Here is a 23,086-nt window from a genome sequence, read left to right as displayed (position 1 = left end):
AGCAGAGGAGCCTGATGTGGGGCTCGATCCCATAACGCCGGGATCACGCCCTGAGCCAAAGGCAGACGCTTAACCGCTGTGCCACCCAGGCGCCCCTAGGTGTGGATTTTAATTAACTTTTTTTTTTTTTTAAAGAATTTATTTATTTGACAGAGCACAAGCCAGGGGGAGCAAGCAGCAGGCAGAGGGAGGAGGCTCCCCACTGAGCAAGGAACCTGATGCGGGGCTGGATCCCAGGAACCTGGAATCATGACCTAAGCTGAAGGCAGACACTTAACTGACTGAGCCAACCAGGCACACCTAAATAACTTCTTATAGCAGAAATTTATTTTTATTTTTCCTGTTTCTAAACATAATAATAATATGAAAATTTAAATTATTCTAATTGCCTCTACTGAGAAACAGTAAAAGTCTAAGGGAAAAAGTCTAAGTTGCATTTCCAAAGATGTCTAATTTGAACAGGGAACATTTTATCTTTGAAATGTACTGGTTCTCAGTGCAAAGTTGAACAGTAATTTCAGAACAAGCCTTTAAGGAAATAAACAAAAAGGATGGGCAATATAACTTCACAGAAAAGTTTAATAAAAGTAATTTGCCTTAGTATTAAGTATAATAAAAGTAATTTGCCTTAGTATTAAGTACATGGTAGGCTCACCCGTTATTTATACTTTATTGTGCCCTAGAATGTTCATATAAACAAGGGGTTCTAGATTAATTCAAAGACGATTAGAAAAGGCAGCAAAAGTGGAATCAGTACACTAAAATTGTGTACCCTAAAACATTAAAAAAAGCACTAAATTTTCCAGTGATGTTACACAGTATTTTAAATGGTTTAATCAGAAATGGTATAGCATGAGTATATTTGTGATGTTAGTTTAGACAATACCTAATGACGAGGACCAGTGAAATGTTAGATACCGCTGTGGAATTGTTAAACCATAAATCTGACAGTATGTATCATGTTCTTACCCTTTGATCAAGCAACGGTATTGATGTGGATCCAAAAAAAATTAGAAACGTGTATAAATTTATGATAGAAAATGGTAATAATCATCATAATGTCAATGAAATTAAATAGCATTAATAGAATAGTTTAAAGACGGTACATTCTGAAGGAAAATAATGCATCATTAAAGATCTGTGTATTCATAATAATATGGGAAAATAGTCAGGAAACCGTACATGCACCATTTAAAAAAATTTTTCTGCACCTATCTGTCTCTGCACTTTGGAGGGTAAGATCCTAAGGAAATAAAAATGACGCGCCGGCTCTGGGGTTAGGACGACTTCAAATCCCGGTTTTGCTGGCTGTAGGGTTCTGAGCAAGCTCCTTTCCGCCCCAATAACCGAGCTGTGAGTTGGGAACCACCAGAGCACCTGTACCCTGAGGTGTGAGGGTTAAGCGGAGTGTTCAGCGCGCCGCCTAAATAAATTTTACTTGTTCCGATGTCTTCCTGCATTTCTCAGAGTGGCGGAAAACAGAAAATTAACATCAGAAATGGGACGACTTAAGCGAAAGCTCCACGAGAGGAAAGGGATTTAACCTGACTTGCCAACTCGCCTCGTCCAGACGCTTGGATTCGGACGAGGCCCGCGAGGGCGCGCTGACCTGGGCGCTACTCGCCCGTGAGCGCTCACAACAGGCTTTCGCAAGGGCGGCGGCCTGTGGGTTTGACGCCCATATTCCAGAGCTATTTCCTCAGCCGCTCCCCCACCCCCGCCAGATAAGGACTCAGGGTCGTCCCGTTCTCTCGGGGGCGTCGCGGAGAGCTCGCCCGGTCCCCGTCCGGAGCGGAGCCTACGCGGACGAGGCGTGGGCAGCGGCGGGGGCCGCGACCGCGCACTGCGTCCTCCGCCGGCTCGAGTCACAAAACCTACAGTCCCAGGGGCCCCGCGAGCTCGGACGTCCCGCACGAGGGCCTGGCGGCTGCGGGACCGCACTGTCTCCCGGGCTCGGGCACAACCGTCTCTCTCTCCTCCGTGGTATAGGCGGCTACTGGTTGCAGCAGCTTCCCCTTGACTTCCGGAAAAGGCCACTCGCCAGGGGCTCCAGGCCCTTTGTGGGAGACGGCGCGCGAGCCTGGCCAAGAGGGCGGAGCGAGGGGACGCGTTGGGTCTCGCGCGGGGTGACGACATCGGGCACGTCGTGCGGCCGTCCCCTCGGCCGGCGGCGGCGGCAGGGGGAAGGGGAGAGTGAAGGGGGGCGGGGCCGCGCACGCGCGGCCGGGCCTTGGGCGGGGCCTTGGGCGACTGCAGCCGGCGGACTGTCCGCCGGTCGGCGGCTGTATGGTAGCCGCCGGGCCGGCGGGGCGGAGACGTGGAAGGTTGATGGGGGTCGCCTCGACCTCGGCCTCCGTCTGTAGCGCAACTCCAACCACGCCCACGGAGATGGTGTCCTGGGTGCGGACGATGGGGGAGAAGCTGAAGCAGCGGCTGCGGCTGGACGCGGGACGCGAGATCTGCCGCCAGTACCCGCTGTTCTGCTTCCTGCTGCTCTGCCTCAGCGTCGCCTCGCTGCTCCTCAACAGGTAACGCCGCAGCGCGGAGCCGGCGGGAGCCCGTGGTGCTTCGCTGTGCGGACGCCGCCCGGGCTGCGCAGCTGCAGCGCTTGGGCCGGCGGCGAGGCCTTGGGGAACTCGGCCTCGGGGAGCTGGGCGGAGCGGCTGCGCCCGGAAGTGCGAGCGGGGGCGGGGTGCGTTCCAGTGCCCCCTTTCTGCAGGCCAGGTCTCCTGAGACAGCTGGCCCTGATTCTTACCTACTTTTCACCGGTTTCCTAAAATCTGGTGCTCCATCATCAATGTTTTTCGTTGGAGTGAAATCTGTAGGTGCGTCCCAATTTGAGAGCTTGCGGGGGCGGTCCAGTCAGCTGACGGAGGAGAGGGTTCCAGGTCCTGTAGCAGCCCCGGTGTCAGGCCGACTCCCCCCGCTCTCACCACACGCATGCGCACACAGGCACACAGTCGTACCGTCGAAGTGCACCCCCCCCAGTCTTACGGCCAAAGGGCGCGCGCGCACACACGCAGGCACAGTCTTACAGCCACAGCACGCACGCAGGCACGCGGTCTTACAGCCGAACGGTGCTCACATATAGTTTTGCAGCCGCACTGCGTGCAGACACGCACGGCCACGATTTTACAGCCGAAGGGCGCACACACGTACACACGGTCTGAACAGCCGCAGTGCGCAAACGCACAGTCTTATAGCTGAAGGGCGCGCGCGCGCGCGCACACACACACACACACACACACACGCGTCACAGTCTTAGAACTGAAGCATATACACGTGCTCACACAGTCTTAGAGGTGAAGCGCGCGCAAGCACAATCATGCAGTCGAAGCATGTACACGTGTGTGCACACATGCACACGACCTTGCAGCCCAGGCGCACACACTTTTCCAGCTGAAGCACACACGCTCGCACATAGTCTTGTAGCCCAAGCTTTCCCCAAAGGGTGGTTGGTTAAAATGGATGATCGTAAAGATTTCTTGAAGCCAGAACGCAAAATAGTACCTGTTTCAATATCTCTAGAATATTCTAAAAGGGAAGATTGAAAGTTAAAATTGATAAATTCAGTTGACGTTTTGAAATGGGAAGGTTCTGTTCCTGAAATAAATTTGATTTCCTTCAATTAGCTATTTCCACAAATGGTAGCGATGAAATAGGTAGTAGAGGAGAACTTTTCCTTCACATTATTTCTACGTTTGCTTTTGGAGGAAAGAAGTTTGAGACACTTGTCAGCAACAGCATCTACATCATATATATGTATATATATATATATATATATATATATATATAAAATATATATATATATTTTTTGATGTTTTGAACATGAAACCGACTCTACTCTTTATTTTGGGGTGGTTGATCCCTGAGGATAGGAATGGGGAAGCATTCACCAAGAATTTGGTGATTTAATTTTGCTCTAAGGTAACCATTTCCTGTGACTGTTGGAGTTGAATTTTGCCCCTACCCATTTTGCTTTCTTATTAGTTGACTCTGGGTTAATATAATATTAGGTTTAAATAGCAATTGATATTTTATTGGAAAATGTGCTTTGTTGTGACAGTAAGATGTTTGACTTTAGGAACATGGAGGAAGGGGAATCCTTAACAGAGTGGAAATAAATTACTAAGTACTTGCTTTCTGCTATCCGAAAGGTATTTTAAACTAGGTGAATAGCTTTAGTATGAAAGGTAGCTAAACGTTTTGTGATTACTAAGTTTTGTCCAGGAATTCTTACCCGATCTCTTTAGGTAGGTGGGTCTGTTTAGGTGTCCAAGGTAGGACATGCAAGATCAGGTTGAACTAGATTTCTGAAGTTGCCTACTTAATTATAGTGTCTAGTGTTCTTTGTTGTTAAGAAGTCATAGGAAATCATCTGATCTCTACCCTGTACCTTTTTCGTATTATGCAAAGAAAGAAGGATATAATACATCTCTGAGTGGTTGGATTTATGAGTAAAATTGTTTTTGCATACATTTTTTGGTATTTTCCTTTATTACTGTTGAAAGCAGCAAAAGTGACCTTAAACATGATAGAACTGTCTAAAAGAATGGTTAGGTACCCTAGGGTGCCTGGCTGGCTCAGTTGGTAGAGCGTGGGATTCTTGATCTCAGAGTCATGAGTTCAAGCCCCATGTTGGGGGTAGCGTCTACTTCAGAATAAAAATAAATAAAATAAATGGTTAAGTATCTTTTTCTAGGAAAAAACTTTTGGAAGGTGCAAGACAGAGTATATAGTGTGCTTTTCAGTGTACTGTGTGATTTTCTTTAGAATATGTGTGTACATTCATATGTACATACACGTATGATTGTAGGCTTTGTCTATCTCTGGAAGATTGTTATACAAGAAAATGTAGTCCCTTCTGGGAGTGGGGAATATGAGGCACATCTATTCAGAAATTTAAAAAGAAAAAATATATATAATATAAAAAAACAAAAACATTAAGGGTATAATGATGAAATTAGAAATGAGAAGATAAGCTTAATTCATACCATCAATAAATGATTTCTTGGAGCACCTGGCTGACTCAGTCAGAAGAACATAGGACTCTTGATCTTGAGGTTGTGAGTTTGAACCCCGCGTTTGGTGTATAGATTACTTAAAAAAGAATCTTAAAGTAAATGATTTTTTTTTTTAAGATTTTATTTATTTGACAGAGAGAGAGGCAGCAAGAGAGGGAACACAAGCAGGGGGAGTGGGAAAGGGAGAAGCAGGCTTCCCGCTGATCAGGGAGCCCAATGTAGGGCTAGATCCCAGAACTCTGGGATCGTGACCTGAGCCGAAGGCAGATGCTTAATGACTGAACCACCCAGGCGCCCTTTAAATGATTCCTACACAGGCATTTCACCAGCTAGTCTTTAGAAATAACTTTAAAAGAAATTTTCAATTAAAATATTTACTGGTTAGTATGGAGATTTGGAGCTTTCCTTCTATATGGTTAAACTTAGACTAATACTCCTTTTCAAAATTATTTAAAAAAAATTTTTTTTTTTAATTTTAAGTAGGCTCTATACCCATTGTGGGGCATGAACTCATGACCCTGGGGTCAAGAGTCACATGCTCTATGGACTGAGCCAGCCAGGCACCCGAGATTAATTTTTTCTTTTATAGTCTTGAAACTTTAAATCCTGAAGATCTTTCAAGGTATTTAGTATATTAAATTTTTCTTTCAATATGAATTAAGATCACGAATTTTTTTTTTTTTTTTTTTTTAAGATTTTATTTATTTGAGAGGAGAGAGACAGAGATAGCAACAGAGCAAGAGAGGGCAAGAACGGGGAAGAGAGGGAGAAGTTGCCTCCCTACTGAGCAGGGAGCCTGATGCAGGAAATGATCCCAGGACCCTGGGATGGTGTCCTGAGCTGAAGGCAGGCGCTTAACTGACTGAGCCACCTAAGTGCCCCAAGATTATGAATCTTATCTGTGGAAAGATAAATGTCTATAAGTTTTGGCTATTATAAATGATTTGTGGGAGGAATAGAGTAACATACTTTATATATTTCAAATTATTTGTGATATCACTGTTACAGTATTGTTAGGGAAAGCTAGGAGCATAGATACATTTACTAATAGCAGTATTGAATATTTGAGTGTTATAATAAGGAATATTTTAAGTTACATGCTAGTAATAATGGTAATAGTAATAATAGCTAACTAACACTTTGTGAGTGTTTTGTTTAGTCCAGGTGTAGTATTAAGAGTTTTCTTTGAGGGGCGCCTGGGTGGCTCAGTCATTAAGCATCTGCCTTCGGCTCAGGGTGTGATCCCGGGGTCTTGGGATCGAGCCCCGCTTCAGGCTCCCTGCTCTGGTGGGAGCCTGCTTCTTCTTCTCCCACTCCCCCTGCGTGTGTTGCCTCTTACTGGCTGTCTCTCTCTCTGTCAAATAAATAAATAAAATCTTAAAAAAAAAAGTTTTCTTTGATTATTGAGGCAATTTATTGTTGTGGTTGAAAGTTATGAATCTGAGCTTCAGTGTAAGAATTTGATTCTGCCTCCCCCATTAATCAGTTATGTGCCTTTGGATAAGTGATCTAACTTTTATCTGTTACAGTACCCTCATCTGTAAAATGGCGATACTACTAGTACTTACATTATATGATTATTTTGATGATTAAAGGATTAATATGTTGAAAGTGTTTCAAATGGTGCTCAGGACATAGAATATACTCTTATTAAATGTTAGCAGTTATTTTGTCTCATTTGTTCTAGCACCCCAGTACACTCCCTTGTCAGTAACCTCAGTCACCGTTGATCAATTTTGCTTGTTTTTGAATTTCATTATCAATGGAATTATATGGTCCTCTTGTACCTGGTTTCTCTCAACTCCTTTGAGATTTGTCCATATTGTTGGTGTATGTCCGGACTTAAGTCTCTTTTGTTATTGTGCAGTATTCCACTGGGAATATGACATACTTTGTTTATCCATTCTTCTGTTGAAGGGCATTTTACTTGTTTACAGTTTTTAGCTGTTACGAATAACGCTGCTATGAATATTCTTATATATATAGTTCTTTTGATAGACTTATTTATTTTGGGTAGATGCACATGGATGGAAATGCTTAGTCATAGTATATGTATTTGTTTAACTTAACTAGATACTGCCAGATAGTTTTACAAAGTGGTTGTACTAATTTACACTCCTGTCAAAACATTTGACTCTTCTGTCTGATATTGTCTGTAGGTTTAATTTAGTCATTTTAGTGTATAAATAGTGGTAGCTCATTGTGGTTTTAATTAGTTAATTGTAGCTTAATTGTTAGCTATAGTCAGCATGTTGTACATTACATCCCTAGTACTTATTTATTTTCTTGGAAGTTTGTACCTTGACCACCTTCCTGCAGTTTCCTCTCCCCTATGCTCCACCTCTTGTAACCACAAGTCTGATCTCTTTTTCTGTGAGTTTTTTTTTTTTCTTAAGATTTTACATATAAGTGAGATCATACACTATTTTTCTTTTCTCTGTTTGACTTATTTCTCTTAGCATAATGCCCTTAAGGTCCATCCATGTTGTCCCAAATGGTAGGATTTCCTCATTTTTTGTGGCCGAATAATATTCTTTTGTGTGTGTGGGTGTATATGTATACAGCACAGTTTCTTTGTGTATTCATTTGTCGATGGGCACTTAGGTTGTTTCCATAATTTGGCTGTTGTAAATAATGTTACTGTGAACATGGAGGTACAGATATCTTTTTGAGTTAGTGTTTTTGTTTCCTTTGGATATTTTCCCAGAAGTGAAATTGCCGAATTATATAGTAGTTTTATTTTTAACTTTTTAGAAATCCTCCAAACTGTTTTCCATAGTGGCTGTGTCAATTCACATTCCCTCCAATAGCACAAAAGTGTTCTCTTTTCTCCACATCTATACCAGCATTTGTTATTTCCTGTCTTTTTTAAAAATATTTTTAAATTTTTAAAAAGACTTTATTCGACAGGGAGCAAGCACAAGCAGGGGGAGCAGCAGGGAGAGGGGAGAAGCAGGCTCTCCACTGAGCAGGGAGCCCAATGCAGGGCTCAATCCTAGGATCATGACCTGAGCCAAAGGCAAACACTTAACCAACTGAGCCATCCAGGCACCCCTATCTCTTGTCTTTTTGATGATGGCCATTCTATCAGGTGTGAGGTGATATCTCATTGTGGTTTAAATTTGCATCTCCCTAATGACTAGTGATGATGTTGAACGTCTTTTCACGTACCTGTTGGTATTTCGTATAACTTCTTTGGAGAAATGTGTATTTAGGTCCTCTGCACACTTTTTAAATTATTATTATTTTTTAACCAGCAAAATGGGTTTATTCAGGAATAGCAGAGCAATGGCAATTGCTACGGGAAACCAGAGACAGCCTGAAGATCAAAGGAGAGGTAGAGAAAAGGAGGAGGATGGGAGGGTCTTTGAATAAAAGTCCATTGGAATAAAAGGAGAATGCAGGGTGGTGGTAGTTTCTCATTGCTCGAGTTGTGGTATACTCTTATTCGCTGGGCTTGCTGCTGTGCAAGAAAAATTTCTTCCTCTTGCTGGAGTAGTAAAGTAGGCTTCTTCCTGTTGGAAGTGCAAGGTCGCCCCCAGTTGTATGAATTCTTTGTGTATTTCGGATATTAACACCTTATCACATTTATGGTTTGCAAATATTTTTTTGCATTTCATCCATAGGTTGTCTTTTTACTTCATTGATGGTTCTTTATTTTTTAAATTATCACAACTGGTTTACATACACTTATACCATAGTATGTGACAGGCTATTCTAAGTACTTTTGTGATCTTATTTAATCATCATAACAATTTTGAGTTATTATTATTGCCTCATTTTATAGAGGACCAAACAAGACTCCGAGAGGGTAATTTGCATTGTGTCATAGTCAGAATTTGAACACAGACAAACTCTAGGATGTCATATATTTTGTTCCCAAACTTCTAAGTTCTCTTTCTTCTGTTAATTTTTCTCTTCCTATAACAATACCAGATTTTTTTTTTTTTTTAAGTAGGGTTTTCACAGTGTGGTTTTGTATCTGCTAGGACAGATTCTCACTCTTGGCCCTTCTTTTCCAAAGCTGGCACAGCTCTTTGTAAACCTTTATTTTTGGGACTCCTGGGTGGCTCAGTAGGTTAAGCGTGTGCCTTCAGCTCTGGTTATGATCTGAGCGTCCTGGAATTGAGCCCTGCATCAGGCTCCCTGCTCGGTGGGGAGTCTGCTTCTCCCTCTCCCTCTGTGTGCTTGTGCGTGTTCTCTTTCTCTAAAATGGGTAAATAAATCTAAAAATAAATAAATAAACCTTTATTTTCCCTATATATTTTAGAATGAATATGTCAAATCTCTCAAAAGATTGAGCTGGAATTTTGATTGTAGTTTTTATTTTATCTATTGTCACATAACAAACCATCCCCAGAATTTGTGGTTTAAGTCAACAACATCTAATTTGCTCACAGAACTGTAATTTGGGCAGGAGTTGGTGGGTACAACTAATCTCTATTCACTGTGCATCATCAGCTGGGCACCATGAAGGCAGGGGGCTAGAATAGTAATTGTTGGCTTGTTATTCATGTATGTGACAGTTGATGCTGGTTGTTGGCTGTGATCTCAGCAAGACTATAGGCCAGAGCCTGTATGTATGGTCTTTACGTGTGGCTTTTTTCCCAACGTGGTGCTGGCTTGCAAAAGTGAGCATCTTGAAAAAGAGAGCCTGCTGGAAGCCATACCATTTTATGACCTAGTTTTGGAAGTTAGTCAGCTTCACTTCTGGTACATTCTCCTAGTTGTAGAGTTATTAAGGCTAACCCCTATTCAAGGGGAAGGAAATTAAATTCCTGTTTTGGTTTGAAGAGTGTCAAAGAATTTGCAGTCATATTAAATACCACCACAGTATTATTACTTTGTAAATTAATCTGGGTAGAATTTATATCTTTACTATTTTTAAAGGTTTCATCTGTGAACATAAATAATCTCTCCATTCATTCAGATCTGTCCTTGTGTCTTTTTAATTGCCTTTTTTTCCATTTAAATAAAGTTTATTACTGAATATTTTATTTTATTTTTTAAAGATTTTATTTATTTATTCAACAGAGATAGAGACAGCCAGTGAGAGAGGGAACACAAGCAGGGGGAGTGGGAGAGGAAGAAGCAGGCTCATAGCAGAGAAGCCTGATGTGGGGCTTGATCCCGTAATGCCGGGATCACGCCCTGAGCCAAAGGCAGACGCTTAACCGCTGTGCCACCCAGGCGCCCCTATTATGGAATATTTTAAAATTAAATTAGAATTGTATAATGAAACCTGTTAAGTATCTGTCACCAAGCTTAAAAAAACTATCAGCTCAAGTCAAATGTCAGCCCCCTACAATTATTTTGAAGCAAATCCCACAGGACATATTTTATCTATAAACATTAAAAATTTCAGTATGTGTCTCTTAACAGATAAATCCTTTTTTTTTCTTACATAACCATAATACCAGTTCACATCAAAAAAAGGTAATTTCTTAACATAAAATATCCATTAAGTGGTCAGATTTGCCTGAATTTGCTAGAATTCCCCCCCATCATTTTGTGATAAAAAAAATTTTTAAGCATACAGCAATATATGAATTTACAATAAATGACCAGTTACCTACTGCCTAGATTTTACCATTAACGTTTTACTGTATTTTCACAAACTTTATCATGTTTCTATTGCTCCATCTATAGTGAATCTTATTTGTAAACAGCTTTTTACAGTTAATCAAATTAAGATCCTAATATGATCTTTTAATTTGAGAGTTACCTCCCCTCCCCATACATCCCACTTTGTTTTAACCTTGCAATTCATTTTTTGAAGAAACGGGGCCATATGTTTTGTGGAGTTTTTTTATAGTCTGGCTTTTGTTGACTGCATCCCTGGGGTGTTGTGCATATGTTCTTTTCCCTTTCTGTTCCCTGTAACTTGTTAGATCAAGAGGTATCATTTGATTTTTTTTCTCCTTTAGTCTATGATGGCGTAGATTTAAAGATAATGAGCTATTTAAAAACGCCTTTCTTGGGGCGCCTGGGTGGCGCAGTCGTTAAGCATAAGCGTCTGCCTTCAGCTCAGGGCGTGATCCCAGCGTTCCGAGATCGAGCCCCACATCAGACTCCTCCACTGGGTGCCTGCTTCTTCCTCTCCCACTCCCCCTGCTTGTGTTCCCTCTCTTACTGGCTGTCTCTCTCTGTCAAATAAATAAATAAAATCTTTAAAAAAATAAAATAAAATAAAAATAAAACTGCCTTTCTTATGATGTATTATTCTTTATGATATACTGTTAGTTTTAGTTAACTAATATTTTATTTAGTATTTAGTAAGTAAAATAGACCTAACGATTTTCTTACATCGTCTGATTTGGGAATTAAAATTATATTAGTCCTTTTAAATTAGCAGCTTTTTCTTTTTTTCCCCCCCTGAAGTCATCTATATAGGATAGGGATTATCTGTCTCATTACAGTTTGGTAAAACCATTTGGGCCAGGGTTTGTTTGTTTGTTTGTTTTTTCCAGCCAGGTCTCTGATTACTATTTTAATTTCTTTAATGTAATTGGCCTATATAAGTTACCTAGTTCTTCACTTACTGATTTCTAGCATTTTTGTCTTTTCCCAAAAATTTATGTCCTGTTGGTTATCCAGTTTATGAACATAGTTGTTCATAGTTTCATTTTTCATTTCAGTTTTAGCTGTCATTATTTCTTCTTCATTTTGTATTTTGTATATGTGTATTCTCTCTTTTTCTTTTATTCCTTGATCTGTCTTGCTAAAACTTTGTCTTTTTTATTAGCTTTTGATTTTGGAAATTTCCAAGCATACATAGAGAAAAGAGAGTACAAGGAACTTCCAAGCACTCATCACTCAGCCTCAACCACAATCAATATTTTGCATATTTGAAAAATACCTAATCTTCCTCCATTTAAAAAATCACTTCCACACAAAACCATAACCTTACAAAATTAACAGTAGGTGGTTAATATCATCTAATAACAAGTCCATAATCAAATTTTCCTGGTTGTGTAAAAATTTGTCGTGTGTCTGTCCCAATCCACTCATTTTATGTGGGAGCTACATCTCTTAAGCTTTTGTAGATCTCTCATAATTTAGAATAAGAGTTGGCAAATTTTTTCTATGAAGTATCAGATAGTAAATATTTTAGACTTTTGTGCTGCATCAGGTCTCTGTCCCATATTCTCTCTTTTTTTTTTTTCTTTTCAAAGGACCCTTAAAAAAAATAAAAACCTCACTTAGCTTGAGAGCCATACCAAAGCAGGTGGCATTTGGCCCACAAGCCATAGTTTATCTGGATCTGGAACATTCATCCTTACCTGGTTCTCTCCCCTCTCCCCACCATTGACTTGAAGAAATTGGGCCATTTGTTCACACTTCTGCTAGTAGTTTCCTCATGGTGTTTTGTTTTTGTTTTGTTTTGTTTTATCCTTACCTGCATATTTTTTGTAGATGTGGTGCGAGGTTTATAAACTTGATTAGATTTAGATTTTTGTGTGTGTGCAAGAATATTTCGATGATGTTCTGTACCTCTTATTATAACACATGAGAAGATAACTGCACGTAAGATGGAGTCGCCTCAGTTTTTGTGGATTTGGGTAGTGATAGCTAATACTTTGCCCAACAAACTTCTTTGGTTTTACCGTTTATTTATTCCCTGAATGAGTTACTTCATTATAGGTTGCAACATGATGATTTTCTCATTTTTTCATTCCTTACATATTTTAAAATTTGAATTCTTTTTCTCTCTTTCTCTTTTTTTTTTCTTCTAGAATTGCTTTACTTCATCTGTTAGGTCTATTTAGTTACAGTAAAGTACAGCTCAAATTGAAAAAGTAGGATACATCCAATTAGAGCTTTGCTTATTTTATTAATTTTTCAAAAACCAAGCTTATATTTTGTTACTTCCTCTTGTCATTGTTGTCTGCTTTATTGATTTCTGTTCCCTATTGTTTCCATCCTTTTTATGTGTTTGGATCTTTTTTCCCCCAACTTTCTGAATGCTTAGCTTGTTGGTTTTAGTATTTGTCTCTGATTGATGCAGGGTTTCTCAACCTCAGCACTATTGATAATTTGGGTTAGAGAATTTTTTGTTGTGAGGGGCTGGCCTGTGCATTGTGGGATATTTAGCAGCTGTCTTGGTGTCTAGCCACTTGATGTCAATAGTGTACTTTCCCTTTCCCCCTCTCCACAGTTGTGATAATCAAAACTGTCTGCATATACTGCCAAATGCCCCCTGGGGGGCAAAACACCTTTGGTGGAGAACCAGTGGTGTAATGCATTTAAGGATATAGATTTTCTTCTTAAATAATACCTTAGTTATTGCTTGCCTTAGCTACAGCCCACACATATTGCATGTAGCATTTATTGTCTTTCAGTCTAAGGTCTGAATTGTCATTTGATCTACAGGTCTACCATTCCTAATCTGTAATTCTGAAATCAAAAGCTCTGAAGAAGTAACTTTTCCCCTAAGTTTGTACCAGTTACATTTGATGACAAAACTTCACCTGAACAGACATGAGACTATTTATAGTCTTTTTTGTTAAAGATTTTATTTATTTGGGGCGCCTGGGTGGCTCAGTCGTTGGGCATCTGCTTTCAGCTCAGGGCGTGATCCCGGCATTCTGGGATCGAGCCCCGCATCAGGCTCCTCTGCTGGGAGCCTGCTTCTTCCTCTCCCGCTCCACCTGCTTGTGTTCCCTCTCTCGCTGCCTGTCTCTCTCTCTGTCAAATAAATAAATAAAATCTTTTTTTTTAAAGATTTTATTTATTTGACACAGAGGAAGAGAGAGAGAGAGTGAGTACAAGCAGGAGGAGCAGCAGGCAGAGGGAGAGGGAGAAGCAGGCTCCCCGCTCAGTAGGGAGCCTGATGTGGTTCTTGATCCCAGGACCCTGAGATGCTTAACCAACTGAGCCACCCAGGTGTCCCTATTTATAGTCTTTATTTCTGACTTATTTATCTCTTACTGCTTTTATGTTTTTCTGCAGAAATATTAATATCTAAATATGGAGTACTGCATTAGATCTCACTGGGAATGTTAAATTATATATGAAATATATACTATATAAGTGTTCAAAAATCCTAAAAATCCTGAATTCTGAGTCATGTCTGCCTGGGTCAAAATGATTTTTGGTAGCAGCTGTGAACAAGAATTTGATGATTTCCTCTCTGAATCATCTCTATAATTTGAGTCAGTTTCTAAGTATAAGGTTTTTCTTAAAAGCTTGATGTCAGGGGCACCTGGGTGGCTCGGTTGGGCGTCTGCTTTTGGCTCGGGTTGTGATCCCAGGGTGTTGGAATTCAGTCCCACATCGGGCTTCCTGCTCGGCAGGGAGTCTGCTTCTCCCTCTACCTCTGGCTCTCTCTGCAACTTGTACTCTCTCTCAAATAAATAAATCTTAAAAAAAATTAAAACCTTGATGTCAAGTATACTATTTAGGTTGGAGTGAAGCTTTGTATACAGGAATGAGAAGAGGGGTGCCTGGCTGGCTTAGTCAGTAGAGCATGCAGGTTGTGTGTTGAAGCCCTGTACTGGGTGTAGAGATTCCTGGGGCAAACAAAGGCATGGGAAGACATAAGGGTAGCAGAGTGAATTGGGGCCAGGTTTAAAGGGACCATAAAGGTTTAAGGGATTTTTATTTTGTTCTGCAGGCAACAGTAAGACCAGGCAGTTCATCTGGTTGGGTGCCTCAGCCTTTGTCTCACAGCTTTTATACTTATTTGGTCACTGTCTGTAATAGGTAAGCACCTCTAATCATCCATCTTGACCTTTTCTTACTACTTGGTGCTGTATATGTCCCAATTCTGAACTCCCAGATCCTCTGTAATCCTTTCTATTCCATACTGCGCTTGGTAAATTGTCCTCGGGGAACTAGGATGGATGTGGAACTCAATTGTGTGCTTCCTTTCTCTTAAAGATTATAGTTCTGTACTACCTGTTATCCAGTGCCTAGAAATAGTTCCTGCATGTGGTTTTTTTTTTCTTTTTTTTTTTCTTTTAAATCAGAGAGAGAGAGAGAGAGAGCACAAGCAGGGGTGGTGGCAGGCAGAGGGAGAAGCAGGCTCCCTGCTGATTAAGGAGCCCGATGTGAAACTCATCGAGGACCTTAGGATCATGACCTGAGCTGAAGGCAGCTGCTTAACTGGGTGAGCCACCCAGACATCCCACTGCATATGTTTTGTCCTGTTCTATGATTATTTATGGTGGGAAGGCAAGTCTGGTACCAGTCATCCTGTCAAGGAAGCGGAAGTCTCTTACTCCTTTGAAACATCTGCCATTTGTCTGTTTTCTCATTGATACCAATCTCCAGGTCATTTGTGCTCATTTATAGATGACTTTGTTTTGTGGCTTATAGACTTCCTCTCCATTTTAAATACTGTCATCGTTCTAGGTGACTTCAGTGCTTGTGTGAATAACCCACCAAATAGTCTATCGTGAGGTGATTCCACTTTAGCCTCCCACCTGGATCAACATATGTTGGCCCTTGTTATCACCAGAAAGAGCTCTACCTCTGAAATCTTAAAAAGCAAGTATCCCACATGCTGACCGTCTGCTTCTCTCAGTCAGTCAGTTACACTGTACCTGCTCCTTGACTTCTCAGCCTCCTGATTCCTTTGCTTTTTTTGTATTTTTTTTCTCTTCTGTTGTTACTTTCCTACGCAGTTTAAAGTTGGTCTAGCTTAGAATCCATGGTCCATCACTTCAACTTCTCTATTGCCAGTATCCTTAACTCCCTTCTATTGTACTCACCCGACAAAATTCAAATCTTGGATCAGTGATGCTGCTTGCTTTTTTAGTGTTTATATCTTGGTTACTGAATGCTGCTAGAGAAAAATCCCAAATCTGTCAATTTAACTGCCCAGCAGTTCCTCAGAATACCCTTCTCTTTACTTCTGCCCAGCAGCTCTTTGAGAACTTCCTCAATCTGCTAGAACTTCTGATCTTGCCACTTTTGCCTTTCTGTCTCAGCATCTCCTGTTTCACTTAAAGGACGTGGTATTGGTTTTAATCCTCACTACCGAATCTACAGGTTTAAGTGTGTTCTCATCCATTTATTCTTTCTCTTTGGTATTTGGGAAGAGATTATCTCTCCCTCTTATAACTATATCTTCTATTTAGGCTCTGAATCCCAACTATTGCTGTCCTCTCTAGGACATTAACTCAATTTTCTCTTCTCTCCTATGCCTTTTTCTCTTATCTCCTTCTAGCTTGTCAACATTTAAATATGATTAGGTTTTACTAAACATTTTCAGTCATTATCTCCCTCCAGCCACCACCTTAGCCCGTCATTCTTTTAAGAAGAGAATTATCCACATTTACCAATTCACTTCTTTTAGAGGTGGAGGGGCAGAGAGAAGGAAAGAGAGAATCTCAAGCCGACTCCCTGCTGAGTGCGAAGCCTGACTTGGGGCTTGATTCCATGACCCTGAGATCATGACCTGAGCCGAAACCAAGAGTCCAACGCTTAACTGACTGAGCCACCTAGGTGTCCCCCAGTTTCATGTTTTTACTTTCACTCTTTAATCCACTGCATTCCTTTGGCATTCCACTAAGTAGAACTGCTTTTGCCAATTCATTAGTGCCTTTTTTTGTTGCAAAAACTTCTCATTCTCTCACTTAAATTTTAAAATATTTGTATCATGTTAACTACTTCATTCCTGTGGAATTTTTTTTTACCTTGACAGCCTTTATGACTTGTTTCTTTTTTTTTTTTTAAGGTTTTATTTATTTGAGATAGAGAGAAAGAGCGTGCGCTCATGCCTGCACACGCACAAGTTGGGGGGAGGGGCAGAGGGAGAGGGAGAAGCAGGCTCTCCACTGAGCAGGGAGTCCCATGCAGGGCTTGATCCCATAACCCTGGGATCATGACCTGAGCTGAAGGCAGACCTTTAACTGACTAAGCCACCCAGGCGTCCCTGTGACTTGATTCTTGTTTTCTTTTTTTCCCAGCTCTTCTAATTATTAGATTTCTTTATAAATTTCTCTTGCTCTGCTTATTTCTTAAATGTCTCTTCTTTTTTCATTCTGCAGCTCCTCCCTGGTCATTTCATTTATTCCCATGACTTCAGTGATCTTTATATGATAATCCCTAAACTTTTTTCCTTAGCTCATATTCTCTGCAGAGATTTAAACTACCCAATATTTAACTGCTCATGAAACAGTTCTACTTGCCGTGTTTTTTTTAAAGATTTATTTGTTTTAGAGAGAGAGAGTGTGAGCATGAGAAGGGGCAGAGGGAGAGGGAGAGAGCGAGAATCTCCAGCAGACACTGAGTGAAGAGCCTTACTCCGGGCTCAAATCCCAGGACCCTGAGATCATGACCTAAGCTGAAATCAAGAGTCAGATGCTCAACCAACTGAGCGACTCAGGAGCCCCAACTGCACGCCATGTTTTAAGATACTTGAAATTTAGTGTGTCCAAAGAGAACTAATTTTTTACCTATCCTTTCTGCTGACATTAATCTATCTACAACTTTGTCCTCTTAATTCTTCCTCCTAAATGTTTCAAGACAATCAGCTTTTTATCTCTAAGTCTCTTCCCTAGTATAAGCTATCCTTTGACTCCCGTAGATTATTTCATCTTTCTTTTCTTTCTTTCTTTCTTTTTTTTTTTTTTTAAAGATTTTATTTATTTATTTGACAGAGACGGCGAGAAAGGGAACACAAGCAGGGGGAGTGGGAGAGGGAGAAGCAGGCTTCCCGCTGAGTGGGAGCCCGATATGGGGCTCTATCCCAGGACCCTGGGATCATGACCTGAGCCAAAGGCAGACTCTTAACTACTGAGCCACCCAGGCACCCCCTATTTCAGCTTTCTAGTTAGCCTGCATGTTTCCAGTTTAGGCTATTCTCCATATCGTAGCCAGAGTGGTCTTTTGATTGTAAAGTCTAGCAATACCACTCTCCTTAAAACTTATAAAATTCTAAAAATCTTAAAATTCTTCATTGCCTCCAGGGTATTACTCAAGACTCTTAGTGGTAGATAACAAACTAAACTCATACTAGGTTTGGCAAAGAGTGGAATCATTGGAAGGTTATTTAAGTGTAGAAGGAACTGGAGTGTAGCTAGGCCTCAGAGATACGTGGAACCTCGATTTAAAATACAACCGATACTTTTTTCACTTCCTTTTTTCTCTTTCTGTGGACTGGCTTCATTCTCTTTTCACTACATAGTGATTTGTGGATGGAAGAACTAGCACCAAAGTTGGTGCTTTATATAGTTACCAGTTAATAAATATAATGTGGTAATTGGAATTTGAACTGTGTTGTTGGGGTGACTGGTGTTTCACAAAATCGTGGTAATGGAAATTTGTGCATATCAGAACTGTGCAGTATGAGGACTGCCTGTATTGAGACATGTTGACATGACTTATTTTATGATACCATTATTATCTGACTTCTGCCTGTTTTTTTTTAAGATTCATCTTAAAGTCACTTCTTCCTTGGAGCTATGCTAAGATCTTAGTTCGTGTAGGTTTCCCAAGTTTGAATTCCCCTGCCTCTTCCCTAGTCCCTCATTTGTCTACCCCATTCTCTTCTGTTGGGTTTCTCCTACTTACTCTTTTAAGTTTTTCTATAGATCTGCTTTCTTTGAAAAAAGCTTTTCTGTCCTTTTAAATTTGGGTTGTATTTTCTGCCTGAGGTGTTCCCATATCATGTATGCTTTCTCTGTCATAATATAGAACACATGATCACAACTGTATTGTGCTCATTTACTTACCTAAAGACCCTGTTTTCCATGCATATAGAGATCATGGCAGTGCTGTTCCTGACTGTATCCCCAGAGCCTCGTACTGGGTGGCACAAAATAATAGGCACTCAGTTAAGTTTTTTTTTTTTTTTTTTTATTTAATGAAAGATAATCAGAGTTTTGATGGGGTATGAATACTGCAATATTATTGGAAGGTATTTTGGAAGAATATAGTATGGCTAATCAAACATAATAACCTAGGTATTAAATTATAAAATATTGAGAATTTATACTTTCTTGTACTTTAAATGACGTGTACATTTGATAGCATGCATTCTGTGATCCTTATAGTTAAATAAATACATCACAGACATCATGATTGGAGATCTGTCTTCAGTCTGATACGGTAGGTGCTTAATAAATACTTGTCAAATCAATGAAGGGACAACTTAAGTTTTATACTTCTCTTGGTTGTAATAATTATTTTCATTTATTTCTAAGGTATCTTCATGTTTTAATGATCTTCTGGTCATTTGTTGCTGGAGTTGTTACATTCTATTGCTCATTGGGACCAGATTCTCTCTTACCAAATATATTCTTCACAATAAAATACAAACCCAAGGTAAAATTTATGTGTTCTTATTTTTAAAAGAGTCAGTATGTATTACCTATGCTGTTTGGTATTATTACTGAAAGCATGTTAAAGCAGTGATTTAAAAAAAAATCTATCTGCTATTATTTAATAATGGAAGACATCAGAATATAATTCGAAGTGAAATTTACATATGTGTATATTTTAAGGTGTACAGTCTACAAGGAGCTATAAAAAGGAAATACAAACTTCTCAAAAAGTTGAGATCCATAATTTTAGAGTGTCCTCTAACTGCATATTAACTGTGAGGACAATAAGTTAAAACAGACGTTCCTAAAGTTGGTTGTACAGTAGAATCATCTGGGGAATCTTTAAAAAAAAAAAAAAGAGATTCCTAGGCTCTCTCATCAGAATTGATGGAATAGTTCTTGGTTAGGGACTTGTAATCAGTATTTGTTAAAAAGCTTTCCAGGTAATTCTGAGGCACAGACACAGTTAGGGAACTGGATTAAATTATCTAATCCTGTTAATTTCCCCTAAATGTCTTCTTTGCTCCATTAAAAAAGACAGAAATAATCAGGTAGTTTGCTTAACCAAAATAATTTGTATATTTGAAATTTCATTAGGGTGGTAGTATATTGAATCTATCTCTAGTAGGAAAAGTCACTAGTATATAGATATCTTGAAGTCTTGCTTAATAATTCTTCAAGTTGATGTAGTCCCTCTTTTTAGGTTTGTTGGTATTTCTACTCAGAGAAAACACAGAGGAATGTTGTGCCTCTTGTTTGGTCAGAAACGTTATTATCACATCTTTCCTCTCATTGAAGTTAATGTTTTGGAGATATAAAAAATAGTTTTTTCTTACATTTCTGAAGTAGAATATCATTTCCAAATATAGATTTATTTATTTATTTATTTATTTATTTATTTATTTATTATTATTATTTTTTATAAACGAGCAGAAAAACTGACCTTAATTATATGCTTGGAAATTTGGCTTAGGTATTGCATTTCATCAGGTATTTTTTCTCTCTTATTTGGCAGTTTAGTTTAGCCGGTAGTAGTTATTACAAAGAATGGTTTCAGTGTTACAGCAGACAAATAGTAATTAAAAAAAATATTCTCTGGGTGCGCCTGGGTGGCTCAGCCGTTAAGCATCTGCCTTCAGCTCAGGTCATGGTCCCAGGGTCCTGGGATCAAGACCCGCGTCGGGCTCCCTGCTCTGCGGGAAGCCTGCTTCTCCCTCTTCCGCTCCCCTTGCTTGTGTTCCTTCTCTTGCTGTCTCTCTCTGTCGAATAGATAAATAAAATCTTAAAAAAAAAAAATTCTCTGAATTTATACGTTGATTAATAAGCTTTTGAAAAGTCGATTCTTTTTAGTAAAGATTATGTGTAAACTAAGATAAATCTCTCCCCTTCCCCATTTCCCTTTTTTAGCAGTTTGGACTTCAAGAATTATTTCCTCAAGGTCGTAGCTGTGCTGTTTGTGGTAAAGTGAAATGTAAACGACATAGGTAAGTTAAACATTTTTTGTTGATCCTTCCAGTTACATTTTGGATTTCAGGCAATTTAATTGCATGTTTTTCCTTAGGCCTTCCTTACTACTTGAAAACTACCAGCCGTGGCTAGATCTGAAAATTTCTTCCAAGGTTGATGCATCTCTCTCAGAGGTAATTGATTTAATTAACATTGCAAAATATACTCAAACAGAAAATACGAAATACCAATGGAAATTTAATTGTGGAACATCTTAATATATGCCACCTAATCAGTTCTTAACTAGGTAGTTGATTATTATTAAATGTGCGACTTGAATGGTAAGATAGAAATGGTTTTGGATCCCATGTCTAATTTAAATGGACATTTTAGCCAAAGACAGCATTGTTTTACCTAGATATTGCTTAATTCTTACAATGATAGTCATCTTTATCTAGGGTAATACCATTTTGTACTTCCAAAAGGAGACCTGAGCTACAAGGAGCAAGTATGTCCTGTTGAAGTAGCCCAGTTTTGACACTTGTTGAAGGGTAGAGCAGAGAATGGGATACTTTTCACTGTTTCCCTGTAATGTAGGAATAGAAAGCATGCTCCCTTATCTTTGTTACAGTCACATTTTATATATACTTTTTTTGTAACGCATGTATTTTGGTTATTTCTTTTAGAGACTTGTTTTCCCCGTTGATCTAAGAAAGGAGTCAAGTCCTTGAAGGCAGTAAATGGGTCTAATTTGTTCCCAGCACCAAGTATGGTGCCACATATATTGTGGGTAGTTGATAGACATATATTGAATTAAATTGAATGCTAATTAATTGAAGAATAGCATTAAGCATCTGAATTCTGCCTCATTATCTTTTTTTCCCAATTTGTATCCTTTGGCTAAAAGTGTGCTGCATAAATGCTAAACTCTTGGCACTTTTTTTTTCTTTCATTTCTTCTTTTTGCTTCTTCATTTTAATCTTCAAGATTCCTCAATTTAAGACTGTGCTATCTAGTACGGTAGCCATTAGCTGCATGTGGCTGTTCATAGACACTTGGAAATGTGTCAGTCCAAATTGAGATGTTATTTTGAGGATTTAATAAGATAAAAGGAATGTGAAATAACCTGTTATATATTTTATTGATTACAGTGTTGAAATGATAATATTTTGGATACATTGGGTTAAATAAAATATATCATAAAATTAATTTCACCTTTCTTTTTACTTTTTAAAAATGTAACTCCGAGAAAATATAAGATTACATATGTGGCTCACATTATATTTCTGTTAGAGAGTGCTGATTTGAGGTCTGCTGAAGATAAGACCTTGAGCAAGAGTATTATTTGTGGGTCTTTGACACTTCATTCATTGCTTAAAAAAAAAAAAATGAAAGAACTTATGTGAAGCTCTTGGCCTACTGCCTGGCACATACTGGTTTTTAGTAAATACTAGCTCCAACATTTGAAAACATTATTTGAGATCTTACTATAGGCAGGAACTGGACTAGGCCCCAGGAATAAAAGGAGAAATAAGATATGGTTCCTTTCTTCTGGGAACTTGAGTCTAAGAGGGGAGGTAGACATATAAACAGGTAAATACAATATAATGTGAAGACAGGCAAAATTCGAAGAAATGTACAATGTGTATTATTAGTACAGAGGAAGAAATGCATAACTGTTGAGAGGGGCAAACAGAAAGTATGACTAGAAGTTTGCCAGACTGATAGTGTGGGAAAGGGTATTTCAGGGTTTGGGAAGTGCTTTTGAAAGGAAAGGGAAGCTTTGAATAAGGTGTTCAGTAAGCTGGAGGGGAAAATGTGAGGAAGGATGTGGACATTGAAGAGACTATTTTCTAGTAGCTAATATTTATTGGTTACTTGCTGTATATTAGGCAATATACTAATTATTGTACATAGTAATTTCCTGGAATCATATAACCTATAAAATAGGTGCTATTTTTGTTTTTACCAAAACTGGACTTTAGGGGGTTTTAATTTTCTCAAGTTCATCGCTGGCTGGTAGCAGAACTTACTCTAAAACCTGGGTTTGGCTTAGTTCTTAACCAGTTTTTATATGGCTCGTTAGAAATCTGATCATCAAAAGACTTAAAGGGCCTTGCTGAATGAGTTTAATTGATCATTTTTGAAGTGTGTAACTGGAGTTTTCAGATGTGACTTACAGGATACAATGGGAAGTAAAAAGGAAGTAAATGGTTACAGCTGCTAGCAGGCAGCTTTCTCCCACTCCTTGAAAATCAGTGCAGCTCCACTTTTCTTACTTTGATATATTGTGGTTTGATAAATTGAGGATTTTATGCAGGGCAGTGATGTATTCAAATATAT

General features: G+C 39.3%; 1 protein-coding gene across 6 annotated transcripts in view; it reads left to right on the top strand.

Annotated features, from left to right (window-relative positions):
• Nucleotides 1–2,233: 2,233 nt before the first annotated feature.
• SNX14 (sorting nexin 14) overlaps nt 2,234–23,086 on the top strand; it is a 78,576-nt gene continuing 57,723 nt past the window's right edge. For 3 of the 6 annotated variants that reach the window (XM_034648232.1, XM_011229810.3, XM_002923170.4), the window contains exons 1-4: nt 2,234–2,528; nt 19,178–19,298; nt 20,705–20,781; nt 20,859–20,937. In XM_034648232.1, the coding sequence (XP_034504123.1) occupies nt 2,287–2,528; nt 19,178–19,298; nt 20,705–20,781; nt 20,859–20,937 (519 nt within the window). In that variant the 5' untranslated portion in view covers nt 2,234–2,286. Of the gene's footprint in view, nt 2,529–14,640; nt 14,730–19,177; nt 19,299–20,704; nt 20,782–20,858; nt 20,938–23,086 lie in introns of all 6 variants that reach the window. The other 3 variants (XM_034648233.1, XM_034648231.1, XM_034648234.1) reach the window with 2 other exon arrangements.

The sequence above is a fragment of the Ailuropoda melanoleuca genome, chromosome 19 (assembly GCF_002007445.2).
Source record: "Ailuropoda melanoleuca isolate Jingjing chromosome 19, ASM200744v2, whole genome shotgun sequence".
In the NCBI taxonomy this organism is placed as follows: Eukaryota; Metazoa; Chordata; class Mammalia; order Carnivora; family Ursidae; genus Ailuropoda; species Ailuropoda melanoleuca.
This window is presented reverse-complemented; position numbering and strand designations above follow the sequence as displayed.